The 26,267-nt window shown below is 34.6% G+C and overlaps 4 protein-coding genes across 7 annotated transcripts in view; 2 read left to right on the top strand and 2 right to left on the bottom strand.

Moving 5' to 3' along the window:
* Positions 1-6,969, bottom strand: part of LOC106177376 (protein Aster-B) — a 37,579-nt gene extending 30,610 nt beyond the window's left edge. Inside the window, exon 1 of one of the 3 annotated variants that reach the window (XM_013560124.3) lies at positions 6,689-6,969. In XM_013560124.3, coding sequence (XP_013415578.3) covers positions 6,689-6,846 — 158 coding nt within the window. In that variant the 5' untranslated portion in view covers positions 6,847-6,969. Of the gene's footprint in view, positions 1-1,790; positions 1,926-6,688 lie in introns of those variants that run through there. The other 2 variants (XM_087018265.1, XM_013560126.3) reach the window with 2 other exon arrangements.
* A 185-nt stretch (positions 6,970-7,154) lies between these two features.
* Positions 7,155-21,292, top strand: LOC106177352 (intraflagellar transport protein 46 homolog). Of its 2 annotated transcripts, XM_087018269.1 has the most exons (12): positions 7,155-7,210; positions 7,617-7,719; positions 8,058-8,149; positions 8,543-8,697; positions 10,586-10,708; positions 13,975-14,143; positions 16,633-16,767; positions 17,487-17,599; positions 19,158-19,224; positions 19,660-19,720; positions 20,005-20,090; positions 20,356-21,292. In XM_087018269.1, exons 1-12 carry the CDS (start codon positions 7,181-7,183, stop codon positions 20,449-20,451), a joined length of 1,230 nt encoding a protein of 409 aa, XP_086874395.1. In that variant the 5' UTR covers positions 7,155-7,180; the 3' UTR covers positions 20,452-21,292. The 2 variants fall into 2 exon arrangements, with proteins under 2 accessions (XP_086874395.1, XP_086874396.1); XM_087018270.1 differs by lacking the exon at positions 10,586-10,708.
* A 257-nt stretch (positions 21,293-21,549) lies between these two features.
* Positions 21,550-24,912, top strand: LOC106177374 (ubiquitin-fold modifier-conjugating enzyme 1). Its single transcript, XM_087018272.1, has 5 exons — positions 21,550-21,731; positions 22,051-22,182; positions 22,664-22,740; positions 22,957-23,047; positions 23,444-24,912. Exons 1-5 carry the CDS (start codon positions 21,609-21,611, stop codon positions 23,522-23,524), a joined length of 504 nt encoding a protein of 167 aa, XP_086874398.1. The 5' UTR covers positions 21,550-21,608; the 3' UTR covers positions 23,525-24,912.
* Positions 24,363-26,267, bottom strand: part of LOC106177372 (follistatin-related protein 1) — a 20,429-nt gene continuing 18,524 nt past the window's right edge. The window contains exons 11-12 of the mRNA XM_013560118.2: positions 25,871-26,103; positions 24,363-25,504 (exon numbers count right to left, since the gene is read on the bottom strand). Coding sequence (XP_013415572.2) covers positions 25,427-25,504; positions 25,871-26,103 — 311 coding nt within the window. The 3' untranslated portion in view covers positions 24,363-25,426. The remainder of the gene's footprint in view (positions 25,505-25,870; positions 26,104-26,267) is intronic.

Here is a 26,267-nt window from a genome sequence, read left to right as displayed (position 1 = left end):
CAGTCTGCATCATCTGATGCATACAGTACCTTGATTGTGCAAAACAGTTCTGGAACTTGAAACTCACCAAGAAAAGGTTAATTAACAGTTCTCAGTTTATTTTATATAAATTTCCTTTAAATGTCCCAGGCACTTTCACTAGTGGAAATAGTAGTATATATGACATTCCTAGAAGAACAAGGGATTTATTATTGTCAGGCCTTATCAGGAGGCGATGAGGGGAGAGAGAGAGAGAGGCACTGTGATAGTCTTGACTGGGGTTCTCTGTGACGCATCAGAATGCGTTTCCAGTCATTTTGCATACCAAGTTGGGTTATCACATCTCAACTGGAAACACGCCTTAATGTGGAGACACCTTTTGGATGGCAAAATGTGCAGCTGACCTCAGATATTACCAGGAAAGCTGTTGTAGCTGCCAGTGGTTACCTCAGAAAATACATGACCTGCCTAATTACTGTTTTGCTGCCATTAATTTCTCGTGTCTCTTGCTTTTAGTGCTGCACCCATCAACAAAGTGCATCGAGTCAGAGACATAGAGGTAGTTTATACCAGAGAGGTTAAAAATTATCTTTGCCATTAATATAACATTAACAGCTGAAAAATTCTAGTAAGTTTGTCCCATTTCTTGCACTTTGAACAAAAGGATAATGCTGTATTATTGTTCTTACAGAAGGTGTATATGCTTGCCTCTGTTAAATATACCAGTATATACCCTTCAATGTGTTCCATACTCCTCCTCCCCCTCTTGTATACAAAATATTCTACCATTACTTCAACTTGGAAAATATCACATGTGCAGTGACCTACTGTTGTTTCAGCACCACAATAACCAATTCCACAAGTCTGCTTAATAATAAAAGAAACTCTTTGGGACAAAGCATTTCCACACCTGATAAATAAATAATGTTGTGCTCAGGTAATATAATAGCTATTTCCATGTAATGTTTGGTCCTACAGCAATAATTTATCATCAATATAATGTATATATATTCTTAATCCTGAGAGGGGCATATCATCAATAAGCCAAGACAAAATATCTTGTTCAACTTAAAGTATAATTCATAGCAGAATAATTTTCTTGATGAAGTGCTGATTATTATGACATATTTTGAATTACTAATTGGAATAAAAGCCATTGTCTTTTGGCTGTGGAAAACCCTATACTATAAAGACTCATATATATTCTCAAGTCTCATTATCACTCTATAGGTGATAATTATCCCTTGATTCCTACCAATCATTATATAAATACTGCAAACTGAGGTTCATTGATTACCAATGAAGAAAAAAAATGATTAAAGCTCAACCTGTCCTGGTAAGGCCCATAGTACAGCCCTGTTTGAGAGTAAAAAAATACTAGTACTTGAAGTGCTGACAACTGGCCAATCATTGAACATTCATTCTGCAACCAAAGCGATGCTTGTGCCTCCTTTCTACAACCAGAGAGATGCCAGTTTTATGGTCGCACAAAGGGCGCAGAAAGGATGCCGTCCAGTGCAAAGGGGACTTGTATTGTAATTTTTACTGAAATTAACTGCTCCCTCTCTTTAATATTGCTGAATATAATCAAATTTGAAATCAAAATCCAAAGACAATGTTCTGCAAATTCATGAAACCTCAGTCTTACTGACAAACTGACACCATTGAGCTACTAGTACAAATTTATGGTTTCATTTTCACCTAAAGATTTATGTAACAGTATCCACCAGTACACTGTACTACAGTGTACTATACAGTGCTGCACTGTATTAGTATATATATATATATAGTTAAATGTTCCAGTGACTTACCAACATAAATTTCCTTCAAGTTCTACTGCCAAAATTTTCTCCTGTCTCTGACCCATTGTTTCTCCATATACTACCAGAACAATTCACTAAGTAAACCACTCATACCAACACACCTTTTCTTTCTAACAGGAACATACAAGGAAGTTAAATCATCTTGGAAGTTAATTCAGTTCAGGTAAGCTGCCTTTGTGATAAGAAGCCCCAGGCAATTTTTCTTTTTTCCTCCTTTTCGTATTGACACGCTATGAAAAGAACGAAATAACACAAAAAAAATAAGTTGATGATAAAATATAATCAGCTGTATAATAACAACCTGCAACATGTTCACAATGGTAATTACAAAAACCAAAAAGATGTTCTATTTTAATGTTTCATAAATTATACATGCACAACTCCCTTTCTTGGAAAGTATAAAATAAGGAACCTAACAGCCCTACATTACCACAAGGACAATTCTGCATCAGAAATGGGCCAACAAAGATGCTATGTTCCGCCCTGCATCATCATGCGGGTAAACAGTGTGTGTGTGTGTGTGTGTGCGCGCGCACGCACGTGTGTGTGCATGCGTGTGTGTTACATCTTTCCTGTTTCAGTGTAATACCCCTTCTGAGTACAGTTTATGATGTGTTTATGATGAAGCAACTCAAGCAGCACTTCCCAAAACCATACATATGTTAACATGACATACCCAGGAACGAGATCTTTCTAGGAACTAAAACCAATTTTTGAAACAGGTTTGTCTAAATTAATGGTTATTAAGAAAGAATTATGCATCATATGTGGTAGTTTGTCAGTCATTCAATGTATATTACACTGTAGCTAGCTGGTGAGTGCTTATAATAAGAAACCTGTTACTTCTCAAGGAAAACATTTTATCTTTCTTGATATACCAACAAGCAAGAAGAAATTCCAGAAAGCATTTTCAGCCTCTCTGTTTCTGGTGTATTTCTGCACTTTTGAGACAGTAAGTTTACGTTGCAGCACACATGACTTTTTTCTTAGCCCAGATGAAAAGTTTCTGTACAAAACCATCGGAGTGCCCATTAGCTTGCTCAAGTTCACAAAACAAGCCTCCTTTCTGGGGAATTCTTAGAAAATTCTTAGAACCAGTGAGTGCACTTACCAAATAACTCAATAATAAGTACCCTGAGAGCCCCGTAAATTTAATACTATTGCTGCTTACTCATCAATATTATAAGGTGAAGATTTTAGATGAGATAATCAATGAAAAAATGTTTTAAATTCACCATTAAGCTCCCTTGTCCAATAAAGAAACTAACAATAAACAGAGCCAATCAATATCCCATTGGATCAGATCTCAATGTTTCTCTCTGAATCTGCATTAATTGGCAAGAAAACAAATGGCAGAAAGGATTTAGTGGGTTTATAGAAACTTGCACTAAGTGCAGAAAGTTTTTATGTACTGCACTAGTAGGATAAAAAATTTAATAAACAGTATCAAAAAGTCCCATTTAGCATTGCCAAAATACTGTAGCTTAGATGGCTTCTGTTTCCTGTTTGGCAATACAAATCTTTGCACACGGGTCAACATACGCATGCACACACTTTCATCTACATGTACACATCTGCACATCGAAATTCAGCCTACATTCAGATTGAATTCCACTACTTGCACAGAACTTCTCTGTGTCAGAACTAACTCCACCAAACCTTATTATCATGCTCTTCCTTTAAGATCCATGACAGAAATGTCACATATATATATCCTGTGATGGAAATTGTTCTGTTATCAAATGTTCGGTGTACAAATTCACTTCGTGATACTGAAGGATATACTGAAGTGATACTGAAATATGTGTCATCAAAATCCATACAAATCCACTGCTCCTTAAAAATCACCCACCAAGTGCAGCCTGTGGTACGATTCACAATAAAAAAGTTGTCAAATAATTTCCACTGTTACAGCAGGTTTTCAAAGTCTTAATAAACTGCAACTCCTTGATGAAATTGCTCCTTATAGTCCAAGAAGAAAGCAACAAGAGGCATCCTCAAATTACACTTCACCTATCCTAAATAGAGAACCTGCTCCAGCTCAACTGACCCAAAGTGGGACCTCGTTAAGTCTGCAGCAGCATTGGACTCTTTTGGTCAGAATTGCCAGGGCACAATCAATTGCTAGATGTTATTTACTTAAAACTATTGATTTCCATTAACATAATATCAGTCGACAAGGTATTACCACGTAGAAAGGGAGCTGTGTATTGGAATCTTGCCTTAACAATTATAATTCTGATCAATTTTCATCGATCTATATAAACCTTTTATCATAAAGTTTTGGTCTTCACATTTCTCGATTTATATCCATTTTCATGCATTAATAACTCATTTGTCAGTCCGCTCTCATCCCTTTCAGAATTCAATTCATCCTATTCAGTACCACTAGACTGTAACAGAATGACCTCTTTGAACTTAAAAGTAGGCAAAGGTGAGTGACCTATAGAAAACTTCAAAGAATCCCATGCGACATGTCTGTATTCACCAAGTCGTACCAATGTCAGTTTCAAAACCTTGTGTACTGAAGCAGCAGAGTCTCAGTATGGAGCATATCAGTCTTTGGAGTAAGCAAGTTAGTCCAGAAAAATACTACAAATTAGGTTGTAAGCTTGCAGACAGTGATCAACAGCATTCTATTTGCATCGCCTAATTTCATTAACATACTCAATGGTCACCATCAATGATACTTTTCATTCATTTGGAAAGTACTGTGGCTCACAAATTACACTGGCATAAATGTTCACCATTTGTCATTTCACTTAATGAGCTATTCTCTTGAGAGAGAATACTGAGAGTATATTTTACTGTTTTAAGTTGGACATCATCCCTCTGAGTGGAAATATATTGTAACAGCCTCAAACAAATTACTGATCAAGAAAGCAGTCAGACAACTGAATTCCTGGAGCCATTTTCAAGAAAATTGCATTATCTAAAATAAGATATACTGATTGCCACATCAACAATTTAACAGGCAAGGGATCATTGCTTTGAGCAAGGTATTGATTTCAATCATACATAATTACTAAATGGCTGTATGTCATGCTTTGTAATGATCAATGTGGTGATGAAATGCAATCTGTCACAACTGTTGCAATTGCCTGCCCATCCTGTCAGCTGCCACTTCCTTCAGTCATCAGAACCTAGGTGTCAGCAGGGTCATATCTATCATTTTTTCTATATCATTGACATTCCATAGGATAGACCTACTTTGAAACAAATACATTATTTTGAATCTTATTTCTAATTTACACCAATCCAATCATGAATATGTTCATTATAGAAATATTTCCCGCCATAGAATTACACTGTACTTTCATATACATTCTGTAAATCTTATTATATTTTTCTGTTTAACCACCTCCATTAAGCATAATGTTTGAAAGTTGCATTTCCTTTCTTTATAGATATGCATGGACAAATTTATGAAAACTATTAAAATGACCATGAATATAAATTATCATCAAGGGCTTTTCAATTTTATTACATTTTTTCTTTCTTATTTTTTAGAAAAAGATACATGAATCCTACCTAGCATGTCCTAGATTGCTATTTACACAAAATGAGTACCATCTCTTTTGTGCCACAAATAACCCTAATTTTATTAATCAAGAGCACTTATCTGCATGGCCATATATCTTTCTACATCCAGTCCTGTCAGGCGTACAACTTCATGAGATTGCTGGCTGCTCAATGAATGTGTCCATTAAGATACAGATGTTTTAGAGGAGTTAATCACTGAGTTCACAATTTATAATGCCTTGCAATCAGTCAATAAAGTACTAAAAGCTTGTGCTGGCTTTAAATAATCCTAATTAATTAATAATGCTGCTTCAACATTTCTAGAGGTGCAAAGCTAAAACTATAATTTTTTTTATTTTCAGTTTTCAAGAAATTATATACCAACAGCTTCATCTGAAAATCAATATTCTAGTCAATTGTAATATATCCTATTAAAAACAAAAATTAGTGATCAAATAACAGTATACAAATAATGTTTAAGTTCTAACAAACAAATTTGCCAAAATCCAGAAATCATGCAATCCTACTAGTTTTTTTTTCTCTTTACTGGTTACTAGTAACTCTTTTTCCCCATTACAGACATACTTCATAAAATCTGGGTTCGAAATAGTATGATTATCTCATATAAGTGATTTGTACCCGCCTCCTACTTTAGATAACATGAAGTACCTGCATGACTTGTATACAGACTCAGTCAAACCAGGTTCAGGTGCATGTGAGCTGCTTAACTTTGCATCTTTATAAAATCTTTTGCATTGACTTGCAACTGGGACATGAAGTCACGAGACTGAAATAGGCCAAAGAAGGATGCTACCCAGGAAGCTGGGAGATTTTTATCTGGAGTTAATTAAGTCTTTTGCCCTTTTGCTGAATAATGCATCATTATATTTTGATTTTGACATCAGTGCCAAAATATTGTCAAACCTTTGGTCTGTCATCAAAAATACCGTTACAAGTATGATAAATCACTAGTAGTCTATAGAAAAATAATTCAAAATAAAATTTCCTAAAATAAAAAAAAAAATGGAATCAGATTCAGAATGTGTAAAATTGCAGTGACTTTTCAGTAGGTTAGAAAGACATTCTGCACTGGTATTATAATGACATCTACAAATTTTGCTGTACATGACAACACTGATGAGAATACGTCTTGCCTCTTTGGATTTTTTGTCAATGTCATTGGATGTACATTTTAAATTAAAATTTACAAGCTTTGAACAGCATGTAAAATTTTGCGACTGAATAATTTTTATAAACAAATACATGCCTGCAACTTGATGTCCCAATAAGAAATATACATAATGTGCAACGTTAACAGTAATCACATTTAAACATTAAAGCCAAGAACAAGTTACTGAACTTACCGATCGTGTCTTCCAGATTGGTGTTTATGAAAATCAGCTGCTGACATGTACGTCACAGATTTTGGCCTTTCTGTCGTCCCGGCGTTTTGCACACCTATGGTTTTATCTTTTGACCTAGCTCTGACAGCGTTATCAGTTCCATTTTCACCGGAATTCATACCACTAGAAACTATCAATATTACTACGGATGTTTGTCTCCAAACTAATCGATAATTCGAGTGATTGGAATAATGAACCTTTCCTCGTACGCCGGTCTGGACATGACGTCACTTCCTGGAAGCCAGTGGTATGAAAATGTTAAAACAATCGACAATACTAGAAAAAAATATTGAAATAAGTTTTGCCACATTATAGTTGTTTCAAATTCATTTATTTCAAAACTTGTATTATGAAATTTGGATATTAATGATATCTTTTAAACTATCTTTATCATAAAGAAAGTAGCTCTGTATACTTTCCTTCCCAGCATTCATAGCGGCATTCCAGGGTTTCATGGCGGATTCTGATGAAGATCGAGGAAACGTAAGTTGAATAGATTGTTGTTGTTGGATTTTAATAGACGGAATTATAGTTGTGTACACTTGATAATCTAAGGTTGTTAAATGTAGAATCTGAAGTGCTAAAATTGACGTGATAATCTACGTTATACACTCTGAAATTAGTCCGTATCCAACGACGCTCAGGGTCCAAATTTAGAAGGTCAATCAATTTCATGGCGAATTAACCATATATTTATACGTCACATAACCGACTCGATAAATCACAAATATAAGTATCCCTCTTTTGGTTTTAAATTAATCACATGTATTTTAGGCGTGTATGGCAAAATATTTTTAATTGTATACATGTTCTAATTTCTAGTTTTTAAACAAAAATAGAAAAGGGGGTTCATTTATTCTCAATGCATGTTTTTATATCAACATTACAGGCGACCCTCCACCAGAATCAGCCTTATGATGAATCTCTAGAAGTTCCTGATTCCGAGGAAGTTGCAAGCACATACACACCTAGTCCAAGAGTACCTTTTGGTGGTAAAGTTAATACTAAAACTATAAAATAATATTGGTGTAATTTAACAAAACAAATCACTGTCTGGAATCATAATGTATGTAGTGTATGGAAAAGCATTAAATGATTTTTTAACGATTTTCAGATAATAAATCCATACAACTCAAGCAAAGGAAATGTTTTCAAAACAGCACTTTTAAAACTGTCCAGAAAAACAACTCTTTTCACCAACATTGTCATAAAGTTATACTCCAATAAAATGGAACTTGATTTTTAAAAGCAGTACTGTTTATTTTACACTTACATCTGTCAAACTCTTGCTTAATGAATATCAAATGAAAAGTTTATATATTTATTTCAGACCGCGGTCATAGCCGTGGAAACACCCCACCCGAGTCCGGAATGAGTGACAATTTTGACGATGAGTTTGATACTGGACAGCCCAGTCCACAGGTATTTTTATACTAGCAGTGCCAGTTTACTTTCTTACATTACCAGAGAAATACAGGATTATGAAAGATTATTTTACAAGCTTTGTAGTGTTTGTATGCTAACTCAAGAAATCTTGATGACCAGTAGTTGCTCATATGTTCTCTTTAAAAAAAAAATAAAGATCTGTTGATTTAGAACAATTGTTGCCAATAACCTTTACATCTTGAAGAGTTTTTTTATGAATGAACCAGATAATTTTATAACAGTACTTTTATAAACAATCAATTCAGATTATAACCAAAGAAAATAAAAGAACTCGTAATTTTTTAAAAAGTTACTAATTATATTATATATTGTCATTTGAAGTTGTTGTAAACCAGCCTTTATAACATACGAATCGTTCTCTGTTATTAGGTAAATCCACGGCAACAACAACAGCAGCTTGAGCAGCAACAACCTGCTTACAATGAAGATGGAGATGAAGATGACAGCGAGGAGGGAGATGAGACGGACCAGGATGATGATGATGAAGATGATGATGATGATGATCAGGGTGTGCAGATGGAAGGGTAAGTCTTTGTAATAGTTATTCCTTAAAAATCACGTTTTAGCTGTATGAGATATTTTGAAAATGTTAAAATAATGAAATAGAATTAACTTTTCAAAGAAATTATTTTTGTGGGAAATATTGCGGGCCTGTCAGTTAAACATATTATTTTATTTATTTATTTATTTATTTATTTATTTATTTATTTATTTATTTATTTATTTATTTATTTATTTTTTGTCAAAGCTTGAATCATTTTTTGTTTAGTCAATTAAACTGATAAAAATTAAAATAGCTTTTATTCACTTTTATCAATCCAAATTACTGTTCACTAGCTCATCAGAAATTCTTTAATAATGGTGGTCATTTTAATTTTTTTATCTTGAAAAACAAAATGAAATCTAAATGATGTTTTCAGATAAGATTTTTTTCATTGAGCATGAACTATGACATGTGCTTGTTTTGCTTGGACTTCTGGCAGACCAGCTTTATCTTTTATTTTGAAGATAAACAACACTGTATTATTTAATTTGATTGTACTATAGATGCATTGATATATACCACTACAACTTTTTATTCCACAATATGTTTTTAGTGCACTGATTCTCTTATTAATGAATTGTTTGAATAATATTACCAAGATCAAATTGTTTACAGTGGATAATTGTCTTCCTAAAATATGTTTTCTTATGTGTGCATGGGTGTGTTCTAACAGTTTCTCTGTGTGAATAAAATTTTCTTTTGATTAAGGTGAGACACTACACCTAAAAATTGGGATTTTTGGACCTAGCTGAGACACCTAAAATAGTTAATTTTAATATTTTTCATCATACCCAGACATTTGGTAAACATTTTGAGGTGTCTCAGCTAGGTCCAAAAATCCCAATTTTTAGGTGTAGTGTCTCACCTTAAGCTGCCTTTTTCATTGTACATGTAAAAATACAACACACTGATTTTACTTCTTTAAGCTTCCACTGATTTACTTTTATACCTAAAATTGAGAAGTATTAAAGTGATCACTTCTTCTTATCCTAAATTTATCTTACTTTGAATGTATATACATGACAATATGCATTGAAATTCGATAATCTTTATTGACTAGGTGATTGTAGTATTAAAATATTTACTTTATATGCCTCTGAAAATAAGTTCAATATTTAGAAGTAGGGATGGAAGAATTGAGCATTGAAAGTGGCAGGGAGACTGTGACAGATGGAGCAACTGACAACATGAACACTTAAAGTTGTGTCGGATTTTTTCAAGGATTTCTCAGGATGAAATATGTCAGAAGTGGCAATGACAGGATGGGGGGGGGGGGGGGGGTTGATAGAGGCAGTGCTGGGATGGGTTGGGATTAATCCAGGCTTAATATGGAGAGCAGATAGATAGGAATAGTGGAAGATGGGGGGGGGGGGGTGCAGTTTTTCATAGATGATCACTGGGAACTGTGTTAAATAAAATCATATTAGTTTTATGTCAGTTTTATCATAGATTGGCTGGACACATAAAGGAAAAAAAAAGGAATTATATTTTCCTTCTGTATTTTATGGAATCAGTCCTTCAGCTATGATTTTAACTCTACATGCAAAAGAAAAAGATAAAACATTCTTTTATTTGGTTAGGTTCTTTTTACAAGGAAGTTGCCTGTAGTCCTTTTACATTCTTTCTTTTTTCAAAACCTCATAGACTTCAACTAAATCTGCAAAGAGTAACAAAATTCTTGAAAGCATTTTAGAAATCTAACCTTAGAAAACTGTGTGCTTTTGCAATATTGACAGTCCGTAATGAGTATTCTATAAAAACGCTTAGAGCCAATAACAAGTAGAAGCTCCTAGTGGCAGAGAACTACATGTAGAAACTGACATAAGACTAATCATGGGCGTATTTAACTCAGAATTCTCATAATTCAGACAGACGCCCCGAGCTGTCCCCTCTTTAAACAGGGACGACTTGGGGAGGAGTGACGATGATGAGGATGGGGAAGAAAGTGATGATGAGGAGGAAGATGATAACTTAGGGATGCAAGCTGTGGGGTGAGTGAAAATAAGGTCTAGCTTGAGTTATGGAAGGTGGAGAGGGGTTTAGCAGTGTTATACTCATGATGCAGAACTTTCAGTATCAAAGAATCTGTGTTGTATTCAACTTGGTAAGGGATTTTACCCTGGTGTCTCCTTTAACACGGGTATACCTGTATCAATGGGTGTTGGCACCATGTGTTTGGGATTGACTTAGGGCAGACAGTTAGGATTTTGTCTTGGATTGCCTTAAACCTTTTCTGTGTCTAAACTAGTTAGAGAAATTGATCATTATAGGAGAATTTGTATCAAGAGTTAGTGCCTTTTTAGATTGTGGGTCAGTTCTTATCGGTATCGGATACTGTGGTGGTGAATTACTTTGTCCCAAGTCTATTTTCAGGTTCTATCTTTGTACAGTTTTTATTGTACCACCAGCGTTAGCGCTGGCGGTACACATGGTTTCGGTCCCGTCCGGATCGTTCCGCCGGCTCCGCCGGACAGCTACCGTTACCGCTTCTCCTCCTAGACGGTAAGGGCCCCCGTACCCATCTCATGGATTTAGGTCACCTATAATCTCAACTCGTTCCACGTAAAATTTGGGCTTTGTCGGTATTGGGGTCTGGGTGTGGCACTCATTACAATGCACCCTTGTCTAAAAATGGCAAAATTAAATGCTAATTATCTACCCTACAGAAGGAGTTATGGGAAAAATTTCTATAGACGGCTTTCCAAAAGTCATATGTGTAGATTTCAAATATACCCTTGGATTTGACCTTTGACCTTTACTTCAAGGTCAAATGGGCCAAAATTTTCAAAAAAATGAAATTTTTTACGAAAAAAATTTTTTTTGCCCTGTTATTCAGACACTACACAGACTTAACCAATAATATTATTGGAAAGTGTTGCATTTTGTAGAGCATGTAAAGCCCAACACTGGAGGTGGTCTCGTTTTTTTTGTATTCCATACGGTTTTCGAGTTACGCTGTATCAAAAAGTACATATTGGTGGTCCATAGTTACTATTGAACTTGAATAGGAAGTCATATACTGGCAATCTTACTGTGACCTTAAAATTGACCTTTGACCTACTTTTCACCATGAACTGAACTTTGCAAATTTTGCTTCCCTTTTATCTCCAAAACTGGCAGAGATAGGTCCATAGTTACTATTGAACTTGAATAGGAGTCATATACTGGCAATCTAAATGTGATCTTAAAATTGACCTTTGACCTACTTTTCACCATGAACTGAACTTTGCAAATTTTGCTTCCCTTTTATCTCCAAAACTGGCAGAGATAGGTCCATAGTTACTATTGAACTTGAATAGGAAGTCATATACTGGCAATCTAAATGTGACCTTGAAATTGACCTTTGACCTACTTTTCACCATAAACTGAACTTTGCAAATTTTGCTTCCCTTTTATCTCCAAAACTGGCAGAGATAGGTCCATAGTTACTATTGAACTTGAATAGGAAGTCATATACTGGCAATCTAAATGTGACCTTAAAATTGACCTTTGACCTACTTTTCACCATAAACTGAACTTTGCAAATTTTGCTTCCCTTTTATCTCCAAAACTGGCATAGATAGGTCCATAGTTACTATTGAACTTAAATAGGAAGTCATATACTGGCAATCTAAATGTGACCTTAAAATTGACTTTTAACCTACTTTTCACCATGAACTGAACTTTGCAAATTTTGCTTTCCTTTTATCTCCAAAACTGGCAGAGATAGGTCCATAGTTACTATTGAACTTGATAAGAAAGTCATATACTGGCAATCTAAATGTGACCTTGAAATTGACCGTTGACCTACTTTTCACCATGAACTGAATTTTGCAAATTTTGCTTCCCTTTTATCTCCAAAACTGCCAGAGATAGGTCCATAGTTACTATTGAACTTGAATAGGAAGTCATATACTGGCAATTTACTGTGACCTTGAAATTGACCCTTGACCTATCTTACGAAGAACTTAAATTTGAATGACCATATATATTTTTTGCAATAGTTTAAGAATTCTTGTTGATTGCATTTTTACAGCTTGTCAAGCACAAAACTGGTGGCTGTGTCCCTTTTTTTGTGTATGTGGGGGTCTATGCGAATGTGCTTGCTCCAGCTGGTGGTACAATATTTGGAGGTGGTATCGCCTCTCTGATCCTCTAGTTTTGCAAAGTTGTAAGCCTTGTTTTGGTTTACATCAGTCTTTTGTGGATGTGAATTTTGCCATTTTTGTCATCTCCCTATGACCTTTGAAGTGTATCACAGGCTCCTTCATTTTAGTCAGCTTTATTAGATAAAAAATGGGATATTTGGTTGAAAAAACAGGGGAAGTGGTCTGACCATGACATTACAATCTTGCTAAAATTATTTAATCTGTTATCATTTTTGTACATACAAATTTAAAGTAAACTACACATTTCAGGAGGAGGCGTAAGAGAAAAGTGAAAGAGCACTTAATAGACAAATGTATCCCAGACCCAGAGGGGAAGTAAGATGACTGAAGAACTGAATTATTATTAACATAACATGTTATCTTTCTCCTTGGGTTAGGGGTGTATAACTACGAAATGCTCATGTTTCTTTTTTTGTATTTTGTTTATTTCCAACATAATTATCTGTTCAGGTTCAATGTTTTGTCAGAAAAAACACCAGACCTACATATAGCAGCTAGTCTCCTGTCTTGTTATCCAGCTATGCAGGGAGGAATCTAGTTTGAAGGGACTGGAAGGTTTAACAAAATTTTTGGTTGTTTTTTGTGTTATAGCTTTTTTCACTTTTTGAAATTTCATTTGGTGTTGAAAGATAACTGTTCTCATTATTGACAGTAACCAGTTTATTGTAATTTAGGGCCCTATTGATAATATTGTTGCAGATTTGTTTGCATCAAAGAGTTGTAGAGACTTATTGTTCACAGTGACACTTCTTTGTGATACTATACTGCATACAAAAAAGCAAAAGTTATATTGTGTAAAAACATAAGGATTGGCCAAAGAGTGAATTTTTCATCTAAAGTGCTAAGCTTTAAACAGGAAATTATTTATTTTCTCACAATTTTTAGGTGAAAAATTAGTAATTCCTTATCTGTGATTGGGTATTCTTTTGCAACTGACTCTTTTAAATCACTTTTGTTTCCATTCAGACTATTTTGAAATACATCCCTCTATATTTGATAATTCTCAAATATTTCTTTACAGGTCTACTTATCATTTAATTTTTAAGGATCAGCTAATAATCGCATATTATTTTTTCTATTAATTCATAAATATCACTGATGTTTTACAGAGCCTATGACCCAGCAGACTATGAGCACCTAGCTGTCACCCCGGAGATCAAGGAGTTGTTTCAGTATATCACTCGCTATACCCCGCAGACCATTGAGTTGGAACACAAAATGAAACCATTTATACCAGACTACATCCCTGCTGTGGGGGATATAGATGCTTTTATCAAGGTATTTTGAGAATTGTCTAGTGGGTATTATTATAACTCTGGGGCCGGTTTCACAAAGCAGTAGATAGTTAGAACAACTAACTACTGAACTACCTCGCTAACGAGCAAACTTAGCGATTTTCGAGGGGTGTTTCACGAAGCAGTCGTTAACTCATCGCTAAGTTCAGTCGTAAAGTTCGGTCGTTAGTCAGTGTTTCCCCTGCACTTAAATGAGCGAGGCGCCCGCCTCGCTGAAATTTGCAAGCGCCTCTCTGAAATTTGTCAAAAACACCGCCTCGTTGGGCTGAATGGAACGACAAAGTATATTTTCACTCATGCTTACTGAAAATTATATTTATTTCTAAGCAAATATGGCATTTTCTGTTTACATACGTAATCCCATGCTTCTGAGCACTTGATTTAGCAGTAACGGAAATACGCATGCGCGTATGCCTAAAAATAACCAGCAGTTACTATCTCCCTGTAAGTGCCTCGTTTTCGCAGTTCTGTGAAGTATGAGAGACGCAGCGAAACGAGGCAACTGTTCTTGACACCATTTAATCACGTGTCAAGAATGCACTTTCTCTGTCACTTCATGTTCCGAAATTCAGACTGCCTGTTGTTTGTTTTTATAGTTTACGAATATTCACTGATAAAAAAGGAGCAAATAAAGTGGCCTTCGTTGTTTTTATAAACTTGGAGAAGATTTTCTATTGATTTACGGTAAGTTTTGTGAAAGCAGTAGCGTTGTAAAACTGGGTCACGTCAGTATTTCGCGTGGAAACCATTGAATATGAATTCCCATGACCGAATAGAACCATATAAATGAATAAACGAAGAACTAAAATTGATGATAAGTGGGATTTTCATCTCTTTAATTCCAAAGAATTCATTTAACGGTGTTTGAAGTTGTTGATTATAAATTGCATCTCAAACTACGTAGGCCTATAACTAGTAGCGGGAGTCGCTTTGCGCTGAACGACAATTAAGGGAGAGAACTTTTTGAAGCAGTTTTATATTAGGATGAAGCGCTCCCACACGCAAAGTCAATTGACCAGTTACTTTCAGAAATGTGAAAACAGTAAGAACAACATATTTTATCAACTTTTTGGTCAATTTGAAAATAATTCAATGTAGTAAGCCCTTTTTCTTGTGTCTTGTAAGTATTAACTTTTTTTTTGAAAGTACTAACTTTTTTTTTTCTTGAAAGAGTATGTTCTATAAACTGAAAAGGACTAAACTGTGTGAATGCATACTGGAAAATAAATTTTGTCCAAACCTTTGTTATGTCATTACTGAATTTACTCCTCAAAACATCTAAAACAAGACAATTCAGTGCCACATAAAATGTAAAAAAAATCAGTTCTAAATACCCTAAAATGCACCAAATTGCACCTCGATTAAAAAAATTTTCCGGGGGAGCATGCCACCGGACCCCCCTAGTATTGCTGGGATCGCGGATTGCCTACCACCTCACAGACCTTGAAAGCCAGGGGAAACACTGTTAGTTCTCTCGTTACTCACCGTAGTCTCGAAACCGTCTGCCGGAACTCTTGCGTAAAAGTGTCACGAAAGCACTAACTCTCCAATTTTTGGTGGCTGGAAATGCATAAGAACGTCTGCTTTGAGGTCGTCGTAAAGGATCTCCACCACCTTTTTGCCGCTCTTTTTGTCACAGCTAGGCGCAACCTCTCGTAAATTGCATCATCGTGTGTATATTCTAATAGATTCTGCCTTTCATGAAAACGTCGTAGTCTACATTGCCGTCTGGTGGTTCGGATAGCAAGAAAAGTAGCCGCCATATTGGATTCAAAGACAAACGACAGACAACGGTAACTAAGCAACCTTTTTATTTCACTCATTACGCATGCGTACGATGAAACTCTAGAGTTAGCGACTGGTCTGACCAGTCGTTAAATATCCAAGGCAACAACGAGACAATAACGAGCGAGAGAACTAGCGACTGCTTCGTGAAACGGCACTATAACTAGCGAGAGGCTAAGGCTTCGTTCACATGCAATGTCTATTTTCTAAATTCTATTTTCTATTTGCGGTATGTCTTATGATCACAGTCTGTGGCCTGAATATCCCGCGGCGTAATTACTGGCAGCGCGAGCCAGTTACTATAAGTTACTATAAGTAACTGGCTCGCGCTGCCAGTAATTACGCGGCGGGATATTCAGGGCACAGACCGTGATCATAAGATAGCGCAAATAGAAAATAGAAATTAGAAAATAGACATTGCATGTGAACGAAGCCTAACTACCGATCGCTAACTAACTACTGCTTTGTGAAACCGGCCCCTGTATCATATTTTAAAAAAATGTTGAACCTTTTCATACAGTCAGCGATTATAAATCTGCATTATATTGTTTGAATATGTTGAACATTTTCATTCATCCAATGAAATATTAAATTGTTTCAGAATCTATTGAGTAAATTTTCCCCTTTTTTTTCAATTTTTATACTGTTGAATACAGAATATTAACACCTTTATTATACTCCTTCCAGATTCCTCGCCCAGATCTGAAGCCAGATAACCTGGGATTGACTGTACTTGATGAACCCTGTGCCAAGCAGTCTGACCCCACTGTCCTTGACCTCCAGCTGAGGGCAATCTCCAAGCAGACCAACCTCAAAGCTATGGTATGAATCTACAGCATTTCTCAAATTTCACAGCAGTCTGGGGCCATTATTGATTCTTTATTTATTTTGTTATTTGTTGACTGATCCAAAAAACAAAATTACAAATAACAATGTTAACACCCATTTCCTGTATCCCCAAAAAAAAAACGACCTTAGGCATAACATTAATGTGGATAGTTAGTATGGTTTAAACTTTCCTCAAATAGAATTAATAGTCCTGCTAAATAATTATTTGCCAGTGTCAAGTACATGTTTTTATGAATAATAGTATTATATATTGCCTGTGTGTCAGTATTGATAAGTTGTCACAAATATTCATGACTATCCTTTAACATATGCAGAACTACGTGGATGTGGTATGTACTGGTGTTTGTTTAATCAAAGAACTCTTCTGATGTTCTGCACCACAAATTATTTTTGAATTTAAGGGCACATTTGATGTCATTATATGTGAAGTGCACAATGCAATGCATAATGCATTGCAGCTTTTTTTTTTTTTTTCTTCTTAAAGTTCCTTTTTTCAGAACTCACATTTTATGTGAGTCTTTTGCCAGGATTCACATTTTATGATGTTTTGCTTTGCTTCACATTTTATCATTTACATATTCACATTTCAGCTGTGAAATTGAAATAATATTGATCCTGTAAAATGCATAAACAATTAGTTTTAAAAATGTCAACTTTAAAATAAAACATTTATTTTTAATTTTGTCTGACAGGTTGTTAAAAGTTTAGAAAATGCTGAAAAGAACCCCAAGGCTATTGACAGCTGGATTGAGAGTATCAAAGAGCTGCACAGGTCCAAACCACCACCTACTGTACATTATACAAAGTAAGTGTCAGTGTAAATGATCACAAAATTTATTCATCTTTAGATTAACTTATTCATTGACTTACCAGTTCTGATACTAATTCATACATGGCATTTTGATCTAACAGCTTTTTTTAGATGAGGTCCAATTTTATGTTTTTAATTTTTTTGTTTTTTACACGTGTCATACATTGTAACTTTGTATATTGTTGGATTATGTATTACTCTTCTTTTCCATTGATTTCATATAGAGGGTAAGTGAGGGGAAGAGGTGTTTTGTAAAGACCTTAAGTTTTTTTTATGCTGCATTCTTTACTTAAGCCCTATCCTCCTTGCTAAAAGATCATCGGAATCAGAGAGACATATGCACATGATCTTTTCAGTATTTCTCCTCTTTACCCAATCGCTCATCAGAAACCGTATGTTATTAGTAGATTCTGTTTTCTTTCTGTGACAAAATGTAGATTTTAGTTATCAGATTCCTGGTTAAATTTCATAGCCTAGTCAGGCACTAGTTTAAGTGTTAAAAATTTACACAGGTAGTCACATAGGTGAGACTGATTTATTGACTTTCTTCTTTTGCTTCACATTTATACAAATTATATAGAACGGAATTCATTCGTGAGGTTAAGTTTCAGCATATCCAAATCCTAAAATCTCTACAAAAAGCATGGTAATACTCTCTACCCTTTGTAAAACATGCCATATCTTTTGCTTTATTTATTTTTTTCTGTTTAAGAATTATTTCATAAAAGCTTAATATTCATTTTGCCAATTGCTTGATTGAAGAGAACAAATTGTATGAGCATGAATGCTGTAAGTTACATTGCATGTAGAGTGTTGTAAGAGTTTCTGTTTAGTTTTCCCCACATCCAGTGCTTGTTTTGTTAAAATTACACATTTCAGCATGTTTCCTGTCTACAGCTTATAACCATGAAACTTTACATCCAGCTGCGTGGTATAAAGCGGGTTATAACTTGATTTTTCACATCAGTTAGCTGTTTCTTTCAGTAATGCTCTTATCCAGATCCCTTATAGTCATTTTAAGAGTACTGTCTTCCATCTAGTATTTTAAAAACTGTAATGAAATTATCTTTATATTGACAGTCTGTCAATATAAGTCAGGTAGTCACTATTTGAACGCTATTAGGCAGTGCAATTTTCTTTAAAAATTCCTGCAGGTTGGCAAGATTGCATATTTTAGTCACATCCCATGGTTTACTTACGTCCATGTTTGTATAATTTGCTTTTAAATTATATATGGAAAGTCTGTATTTTGATAATAGAGGCATGGCTTTATGCATTAGTAATATTTTAGAATCACACGGACTTTGTTCATTTCTTTAAGCCCAGTATAGTATTTTATAATGACCTCTGCATAGGTTCTCTCTCTTTTTTTTTTAATTAACCTAAAGCTTACAACATGCACATCAGTCCATATATAAAGACTTGCAATGACATTACAGTATAAAATCTTTAAACATTGTTTATATAAAAATATATAAAAAGGTCAATAGATAGAGGAATGTTCAATTAGGATTATTATTTCCAATGTCTATATTTGGATGTTTTTTCCCAGAAATATGCCAGAGATTGATGCTTTAATGCAGGAATGGCCAGCAGAACTGGAGGAGCTGCTGAAGGAGGTAGGGTCAGGGTTGAAAAATTTCAGGTTTATGTCTGATTTCAGAATTTTTAATCTTCGTTTTGAACTTTGATAGCTTTTTTTATTATTATTATTATTATTATTTTAATGAACTAAATGTGATGAGAAATTGCAAGCTACAATTTCAGGATTTTCAGTTTTACAATTTTCACCCATGGGAAATCAAAATTTGTCTGGAAGTGCAAAAAATAGTTGTTAGTTAAAAAACTATATATTATATAACTTTGTACTGTCCTGAAAGATATATGTTTTCTGAATTACATATTTATATTTTTGTATAAAATGTCACTTAAAACATAATTTTAAAAATCTCATTTAGTTATATATATATATATATATAGAGAGAGAGAGAGAGAGAGAGAGAGAGAGAGAGAGAGAGAGATGCATAATATAGTAATAAAATTGTTCTCTCCAGGTGAGCCTGCCTCCTGCTGATCTGGACTGTGATCTGGGAATGTATGTGGACATTATATGCTGTGAGTAGGCTAATTATTTAGCCAATAAATAAATTGGACTTAGCAGGGATATCCGTATAACAATATGTCAATTGAATGTTGGTAATTTATTCATCAGTGAAAGCCAGAAAGCTACAATCAGAATAGCATATTTTTTAATGCAATATAACAATGAAAATAGTCATTGTTTAAGGAATGGATTATTATTTTAAAGGCAGTGATGAAATTTTTATTCCATTAGAACTTAAAGACTATTCAGTTTGATAATTTTGTTCATGATTTAATAGTAATACTTATATTTTCAGCTCTGCTTGACATCCCAATTTATAAAACTAAAATACAGGCCCTACACGTACTATTCACATTGTACTCAGAGTTCAAAAACTCACAGGTTGGTTTTCTCCAAGAAACAAGTCTATTATTATAACAGTACTAAAAATGCTTGGGTTTAGAAGGTAATCATAAATATATTCAGAAAAATCACATTTCAGGCACATTATTCTGTTTTTTAAAAAGATTTTCTTAACATGAAAGTAAAAAAATAATAAGAACTTAAAACAGCGGTGTCAGAACAAAAAATGATGGAAATAATGAAGTAAATACAAATGATTGAGTGGAATGAAGCTTAAAATAATAACCACATTTTATCTTTCCAGCACTTTCAAACATTGGCCGAAGAGAACAAGCTAGATAATGCACTGAAGCGAGGAGGACCTTTGCCAGATGACGGGGCAGATACCTTGGTGTTATAGTCATGGTGGAGAATGAAAAAGATGCATATCATCTAGGGCTCTTCTGTCACTTAAAAATACTGTCTTAAATTAGTCACATGATAAGACATATTGATATGTTTGAACTATTCAACGTGTCATTCGACTGACCACTAAAGGTTCAGATTAAAACTTTGTTTGCACCTGCAATTTACCAGCTTGAACATTACTGGTGTTTAAACCACTGGAAAGTCTGACTTAAAATTGTGGATGTGAATTCTGCCAAGGATGCATTTAGATGCAAAACTATATGAACAGTCAAAGATTAAGAAGACCACAAAAAAGGATGCAGTTGTGTTTTTGTATTCAAGAATTTTGGAACAACTGGGTGCCACTTAGACTAATGTCCCATAGTGAGATATCTGTGTAACATAATAAATTCTGTTGACTACCCCATTGTTATCAGTAAGACTAAGAGGATTTTAAGAAAACAATTGAACCTAAGACAATTTGATTTGTAATTTGCAGTCATCCCATTTTTAAGGTCTGTGTTTTATCACTATTTTTTTTACTTTCCTTTGTATACCTATTGTCATTTGTTTATTTATTTATTTTAATTTGAACTACTTGACTTTCAAATATTTGCCTTACATGGTCTTTTTCCATTGTTTGTGCTATGCCACACAGAAAATATGTAAAATATCCAATGACAATGGATAATGCACAATGTCATTTTATAAGTTTTTTATCTTTTGGCAATCTTTACTATAATTTTTGTAACTGCTAATGTAATTATAAATTATTTATGTGGCAGGATCACAGTGTATGTGTTTCGTTTTCTTGACAGAATCGGAATTTTTTAATAAATTTTATTCGAAGTTTTCTTGTTCTCCTTGTGTCTAGACAGCTTGTTTTAGGTCACAAAAAATATCAAATACAATACGGTTATAAAAAAAATAATGTTACACTTAAATGGTGACTTTACTTGCAAAAGAGTACAGTTTGAATCACCCAGCTGTATTAAACTCACCATTCAATACCCACAAATACCTGTACGAGTAGATTTCAAATGTGATAAGTGTAATGAAATGTGATGATTGCGGTAGGTGGGCGTAATACAGCAGGGATGTTTTGTAAAGATACGAAACTACGTGTAGCACAATCTGCTAGCTCTGTAAGCTTTCACTTCCTGTTCCACGATGGTAGACGAAGTAACTAAGAAAACTTTGGGGCAGATTCCCCTGCTGAAGACTAAAGCAGGGCCAAGAGATGGTGATCTGTGGGCTCAGAGGTTAAAGGAAGAGTACCAGGCTCTGATTGCAGTAAGTCCGGCGAAATGCCTGTTAGAAATGCAGAGATTTTCCCTAAAATATGGTAATGTTGAAAGGTGTGTGTGTGTGTATGTGGGGGGGGGGGGGGGGGGGGGGGCATTGTGGTTAAAATATGAGTTTTTGACCCCTAATATTCTCTGATTAATTTTTTCCCAGTCATAACTAAATATACGTATGCAGTCACATTGCTCATTATCATTTTTTTTAAATATTTTCACTGACACCATAATAAATGACTTTAATGATAATTAATTTTAATTTAATCAGTATCTTAGTAGAGAAAGTGTTTGAGAAGATGTTTTCACTTCAGTATGTGCAAAAGAACAAAGAAGCTGACAACGACTGGTTCAGACTTGAGTCCAACAAAGAAGGAACGCGGTGGTTTGGCAAATGCTGGTATATTCACAATCTGCTCAAGTATGAGTTTGATGTAGAATTTGATGTAAGTATGAAAAAACATTCCAGCAAACAAAAAAAAATTTAACGTTATAAAAATGTTTTTTTTTTAATGTTATAAAAATGTTGTTTTTTTTTACAATTTTGTAATAACATGATTATGTATTGTTTTTAAAAATGCTGTTTTTTTTACAATTTTGTAATAACATGATTATGTATGGTTTTAAAAATGTTTTAACAACAAATTTGAATAACATTTTAGAAAATGTTTTTAAAACATAGTTATAATGTTTCAAGAAAAACATTATTAAAACATTATGATAATGTTTTGAGAAAAAAACATTTAAGGAAAATGTCATTAAAGTGTTACATTAATGTGGGACAAGGAATTTGCACTTGTTTTTATTCAGCTCCTATAAAATACATAATATACTTGTTGTATTGTGTCATGGGTCACTTTAAGTCAGAAAAGATAATTTAACCTACATTTCACCTGTAATTTCCTAATGCTGTCACCCTTGCTTCAGATTCCAGTGATGTACCCCACCACGGCACCAGAGATAGCAATTCCAGAGTTAGATGGGAAGACTGCAAAAATGTACAGGTAAAGTCCACCCTGAGTCAGAGAGACTACTGGAAACTTGCCTCTCTTATAACCATGTCCTTGCCGTTTCTGAAAATGTGTGCATTTGTCAGCACGTGCATTGTGCACATGCGTGCACTTGGGTAACTTGCTTTTGATTATATCTGTGTCTTTGATATGCAAGAATCGTTATGTAAGATTGTGTTATTATTATAATATTTGGGTTCCATCTTTCAGAGGAGGAAAAATCTGCCTAACAGACCATTTTAAGCCACTTTGGGCAAGAAATGTACCAAAATTTGGAATAGCACAGGCTTTTGCACTAGGGGTAAGAAAACATATTTACCTATACAGGTGCACACAATTTTTCTTCAAGTTAAAAATGCTGTCTCTTGTAAAAATCTGAACATTTTTTTTTTTTTTTTTTTTTGGGGGGGGGGAGATAACAGCTATGAAGTTAAATTATTTCGTCTGTCTTACGATGAGAAAATGCGGAAAACAAACATTTGGTAAATTTGACTTAGTTATCTCTATTTCCATGAATGAAATGTTCTTCAGTCTTGTATTTGTAATATCTCCCACTTCTTTTATATTCTGGTTGGAGATAGATCAATAGAGATACATTTCATAATGATATTTGGAATGACAGTTTTTACTAACTTGATTTGACACAGTTAGGCACTTTTTATTTTTACTTGTTTTAATTGAACCTTCTTTCTTTCAGCTTGGACCATGGCTAGCTGTGGAGATTCCAGATCTTATAGAGAAAGGACTTGTAGTACATAAGGACAAAGCATCCAGCTAGCAGGCATGGTCATCTTGAAACTTAAAGAACTAATTGTCATTTTCCTTTGTATTTAACATGGTCATTGGCATTGAAATGTGACTGTCATTCAGTCAGTGACATTCGAATTATGGTCTCAAGTCTGTTGCGTTATGCCAAGTAACTACAAGGACAGAATGGCTGAAGATGTTCTTCTGTAATTTACAGGACTATATCTTAAAGCTTGCATGGAAAAAAAGTTGCTATTTATTCGGTCTTGATGCAGGAACTAACTATGCTGTGCATTTGTCAGCTTGTGCTGGTTTATTTTGTTAGTGCAATTGAAATACCCATTACACCAGGCCCCAGTTCTTAAAAAAAAACATTTCCCTGGCTTACTAGGATTTTCATGAGAGTACTGTTACACTGCTCCTGATAGGATAAGATGTGACCATGTTATCTTGGGTAATTAAGTTCTTAGCCAGGAAACCTGGAACCTGTCTTAAGCTTTTTTTTTTTTTTTTTTTTTTTTTTTGTGAAACCTGGGCGAGGCTGAAGACATCTGCAATTCATGTTCATGTCAGGGTCACATTTCATGTACTGTATGCCATCAGTGGAATGCCTATTTCACACAGGATTAATAAATAACTTCATGCTGTTTGGCATGCTGCAAAAGGACTCAAATAATTGTCAAAAAAAGGGGGGGCTAAGTACTGAAACAGGCTGGCTTAATCCAAGTCTTCCTGATGTCACAAAGTTGGTGACAGTCAATGGCCTCCTTAAGTTCCTTGTTTTGTACCATTTCTAATAAAATAATTCAGTCCCGAATGTCTGCTCAGTCATTTACATGGCTTACTCTGTGACAGAAAAAAAACTCAGACATGTTCCTCAACATTTATTTTCCGTTGTGGCACCAACAGTTTTCCAAGGTTTTACAACTTGAGCACAAGACAGTTCCATGCATAAAGTAAGCCAGGGATAAGAAAAGAGAAATAAAAAGGTCAGAAAAATGTTCGTCTGTATCCTATAGAACTTCTGGAGTCTTTTTGTCTGCTTATTATTAGAAAAATGTCGAAAAAGTATGCATATATACAACTGCACTTTAACTTGGGGGTTTCAGATCATAAAGTGGCACAAGTAATAAAATTTGTGGAATATCTTTCAAGATTTAAAAAAGGTTGACTGAAAAAGATATCTGCTCCACTTTTATTTTCAGCTAGGATTGAAAAACTCAAAGGGCTGATATGTAAGACAACAGTGTAACTTCGAAGAAGCTTTGGTTATTTATAAAACACTATTAATTTAATGGTTTACAAGGGAAAAGCACATACCAGTAACAGTATATCTTCCTCTTAATTTTGTGTATGACTTAAACATTTCAATGAAAAATTTTACAGTCCATTAAATTATACTTCAGCAATAAGCAATTTTTTTTAAAAGTGCAAAAGAAGGATGATACTGATAACAAAAATTACACTTTCAAGATCACTTCAAATGTTGCAGTTAAAATTGCTCACATGTAAGTTACAATTTATTCTATTACAAGCTTACAGGAAAGGTTGCTTTACACAGCTAAGCCAGATTTTATAAAAAAAAAAATTGCTGGTGTGGATTTTTCCAAGCTTCAGACACCTCTAAACAGTGACATAAAAAGTTTTTTTTTTTTTCAAAGACAATGACACAGACTTCATAAACAACAAAATGACAATATTTCATTTTTGGCCAAAATTTTAGGAATGAAAATGACTACTTGGAATTGAGTTTTCTATTTGGCATCTTAGGAACATCACATCACAGTCTAGGCTTCCATTAAGTTAAAATTCCATTAATAAATTTTGAGATTCCTATTCTATGATGATAATACAGCTGCATCTTGGAAGTACAGTACAGAGAATTATTTGCTCTCATCCCTAGATGGCCCCATCTGCCAAGATGAAACCCATCCTAGTGTTTGCGGTGATGCTTTCTCTTGTGGTGGTGGTTATTGCGCTCATGTGCTTGCTTCGTGGGAGCAGGTGTGGTCTGAAATTGGTAAAATTCAAATAAAAAAACGTCAGTCGTTATAAGAAAAATCCACAAATCATGTTGGAGAAATTGTAGAACAATTTGTGAAATATCATTTTTTATCAAATTTTGCACAAAATTTGTTTGCACACAAAATTTATAAAAGATAACAAGTGCTGTCAGAAAAACCCAAATAATTTTTTATTTATGAAACTAAAATTACAATAAATATATTTAACACGAAAATAATCCCCCCTTCCTTCATACAAGGAAAAACATCTTGGACAAGATCAGCTATAAGTAAAACTCCCCACTCCCCATGATGGATTCTACCCATACACAAGCTAGTCCCCTGTTCTCCACATCTATTCTGGAGTATCCCACCTGTTCCTGGGTGTTCACATTAGCCACAAACTCCTCCACATCCTCAGGGTGGGAATCACGCCCAAGGTGTGCGTCTGGGACTGGCCCAAAGTCATCCTCATCGGACACTGCATCCAGGTGACGGTTGATTTCCTCCTCCAGTCTGGACAGATCCACGTCGTCTGTGGCCTGGAAACCCTCCAATATGGCCTTCCTCTCCTCGGCAGACGGCAACTGGTCACTATGGTGATCATCTGGAAGGTTAATAGGTTATGGCCATTACTCACCAATTTCTCATGCCTTATTAATTCCAATATTTTATCATTTTCAACCAGGTTTCTCATTTTTAGTAAATTAAAAGTATATATTAAGGTATTTACCACCAATATTTAACTGACTGACCGCATATGCTTGTTTG

This window comes from Lingula anatina, chromosome 7, assembly GCF_051362555.1.
Source record: "Lingula anatina isolate TDL-2025a chromosome 7, LinAna3.0, whole genome shotgun sequence".
Lineage (NCBI taxonomy): Eukaryota > Metazoa > Brachiopoda > Lingulata > Lingulida > Lingulidae > Lingula > Lingula anatina.
Note: the sequence above shows the minus strand (reverse complement) of the source record. Positions and strands in the feature narration are given on the sequence as shown.

Bases quoted from the DNA above. Each gene is read 5' to 3' on its own strand.
- LOC106177352 (XM_087018269.1), top strand. From the start codon at position 7,181: ATGGCGGATTCTGATGAAGATCGAGGAAAC. The intron at 8,150-8,542 runs GTATTTTTATAC...CTCTGTTATTAG, and splicing joins CTGGACAGCCCAGTCCACAG to GTAAATCCACGGCAACAACA. The intron at 14,144-16,632 runs GTATTTTGAGAA...TACTCCTTCCAG, and splicing joins ATATAGATGCTTTTATCAAG to ATTCCTCGCCCAGATCTGAA.
- LOC106177374 (XM_087018272.1), top strand. From the start codon at position 21,609: ATGGTAGACGAAGTAACTAAGAAAACTTTGGGGCAGATTCCCCTGCTG. The intron at 21,732-22,050 runs GTAAGTCCGGCG...TTTTCACTTCAG, and splicing joins AGTACCAGGCTCTGATTGCA to TATGTGCAAAAGAACAAAGA. The intron at 23,048-23,443 runs GTAAGAAAACAT...TCTTTCTTTCAG, and splicing joins CACAGGCTTTTGCACTAGGG to CTTGGACCATGGCTAGCTGT.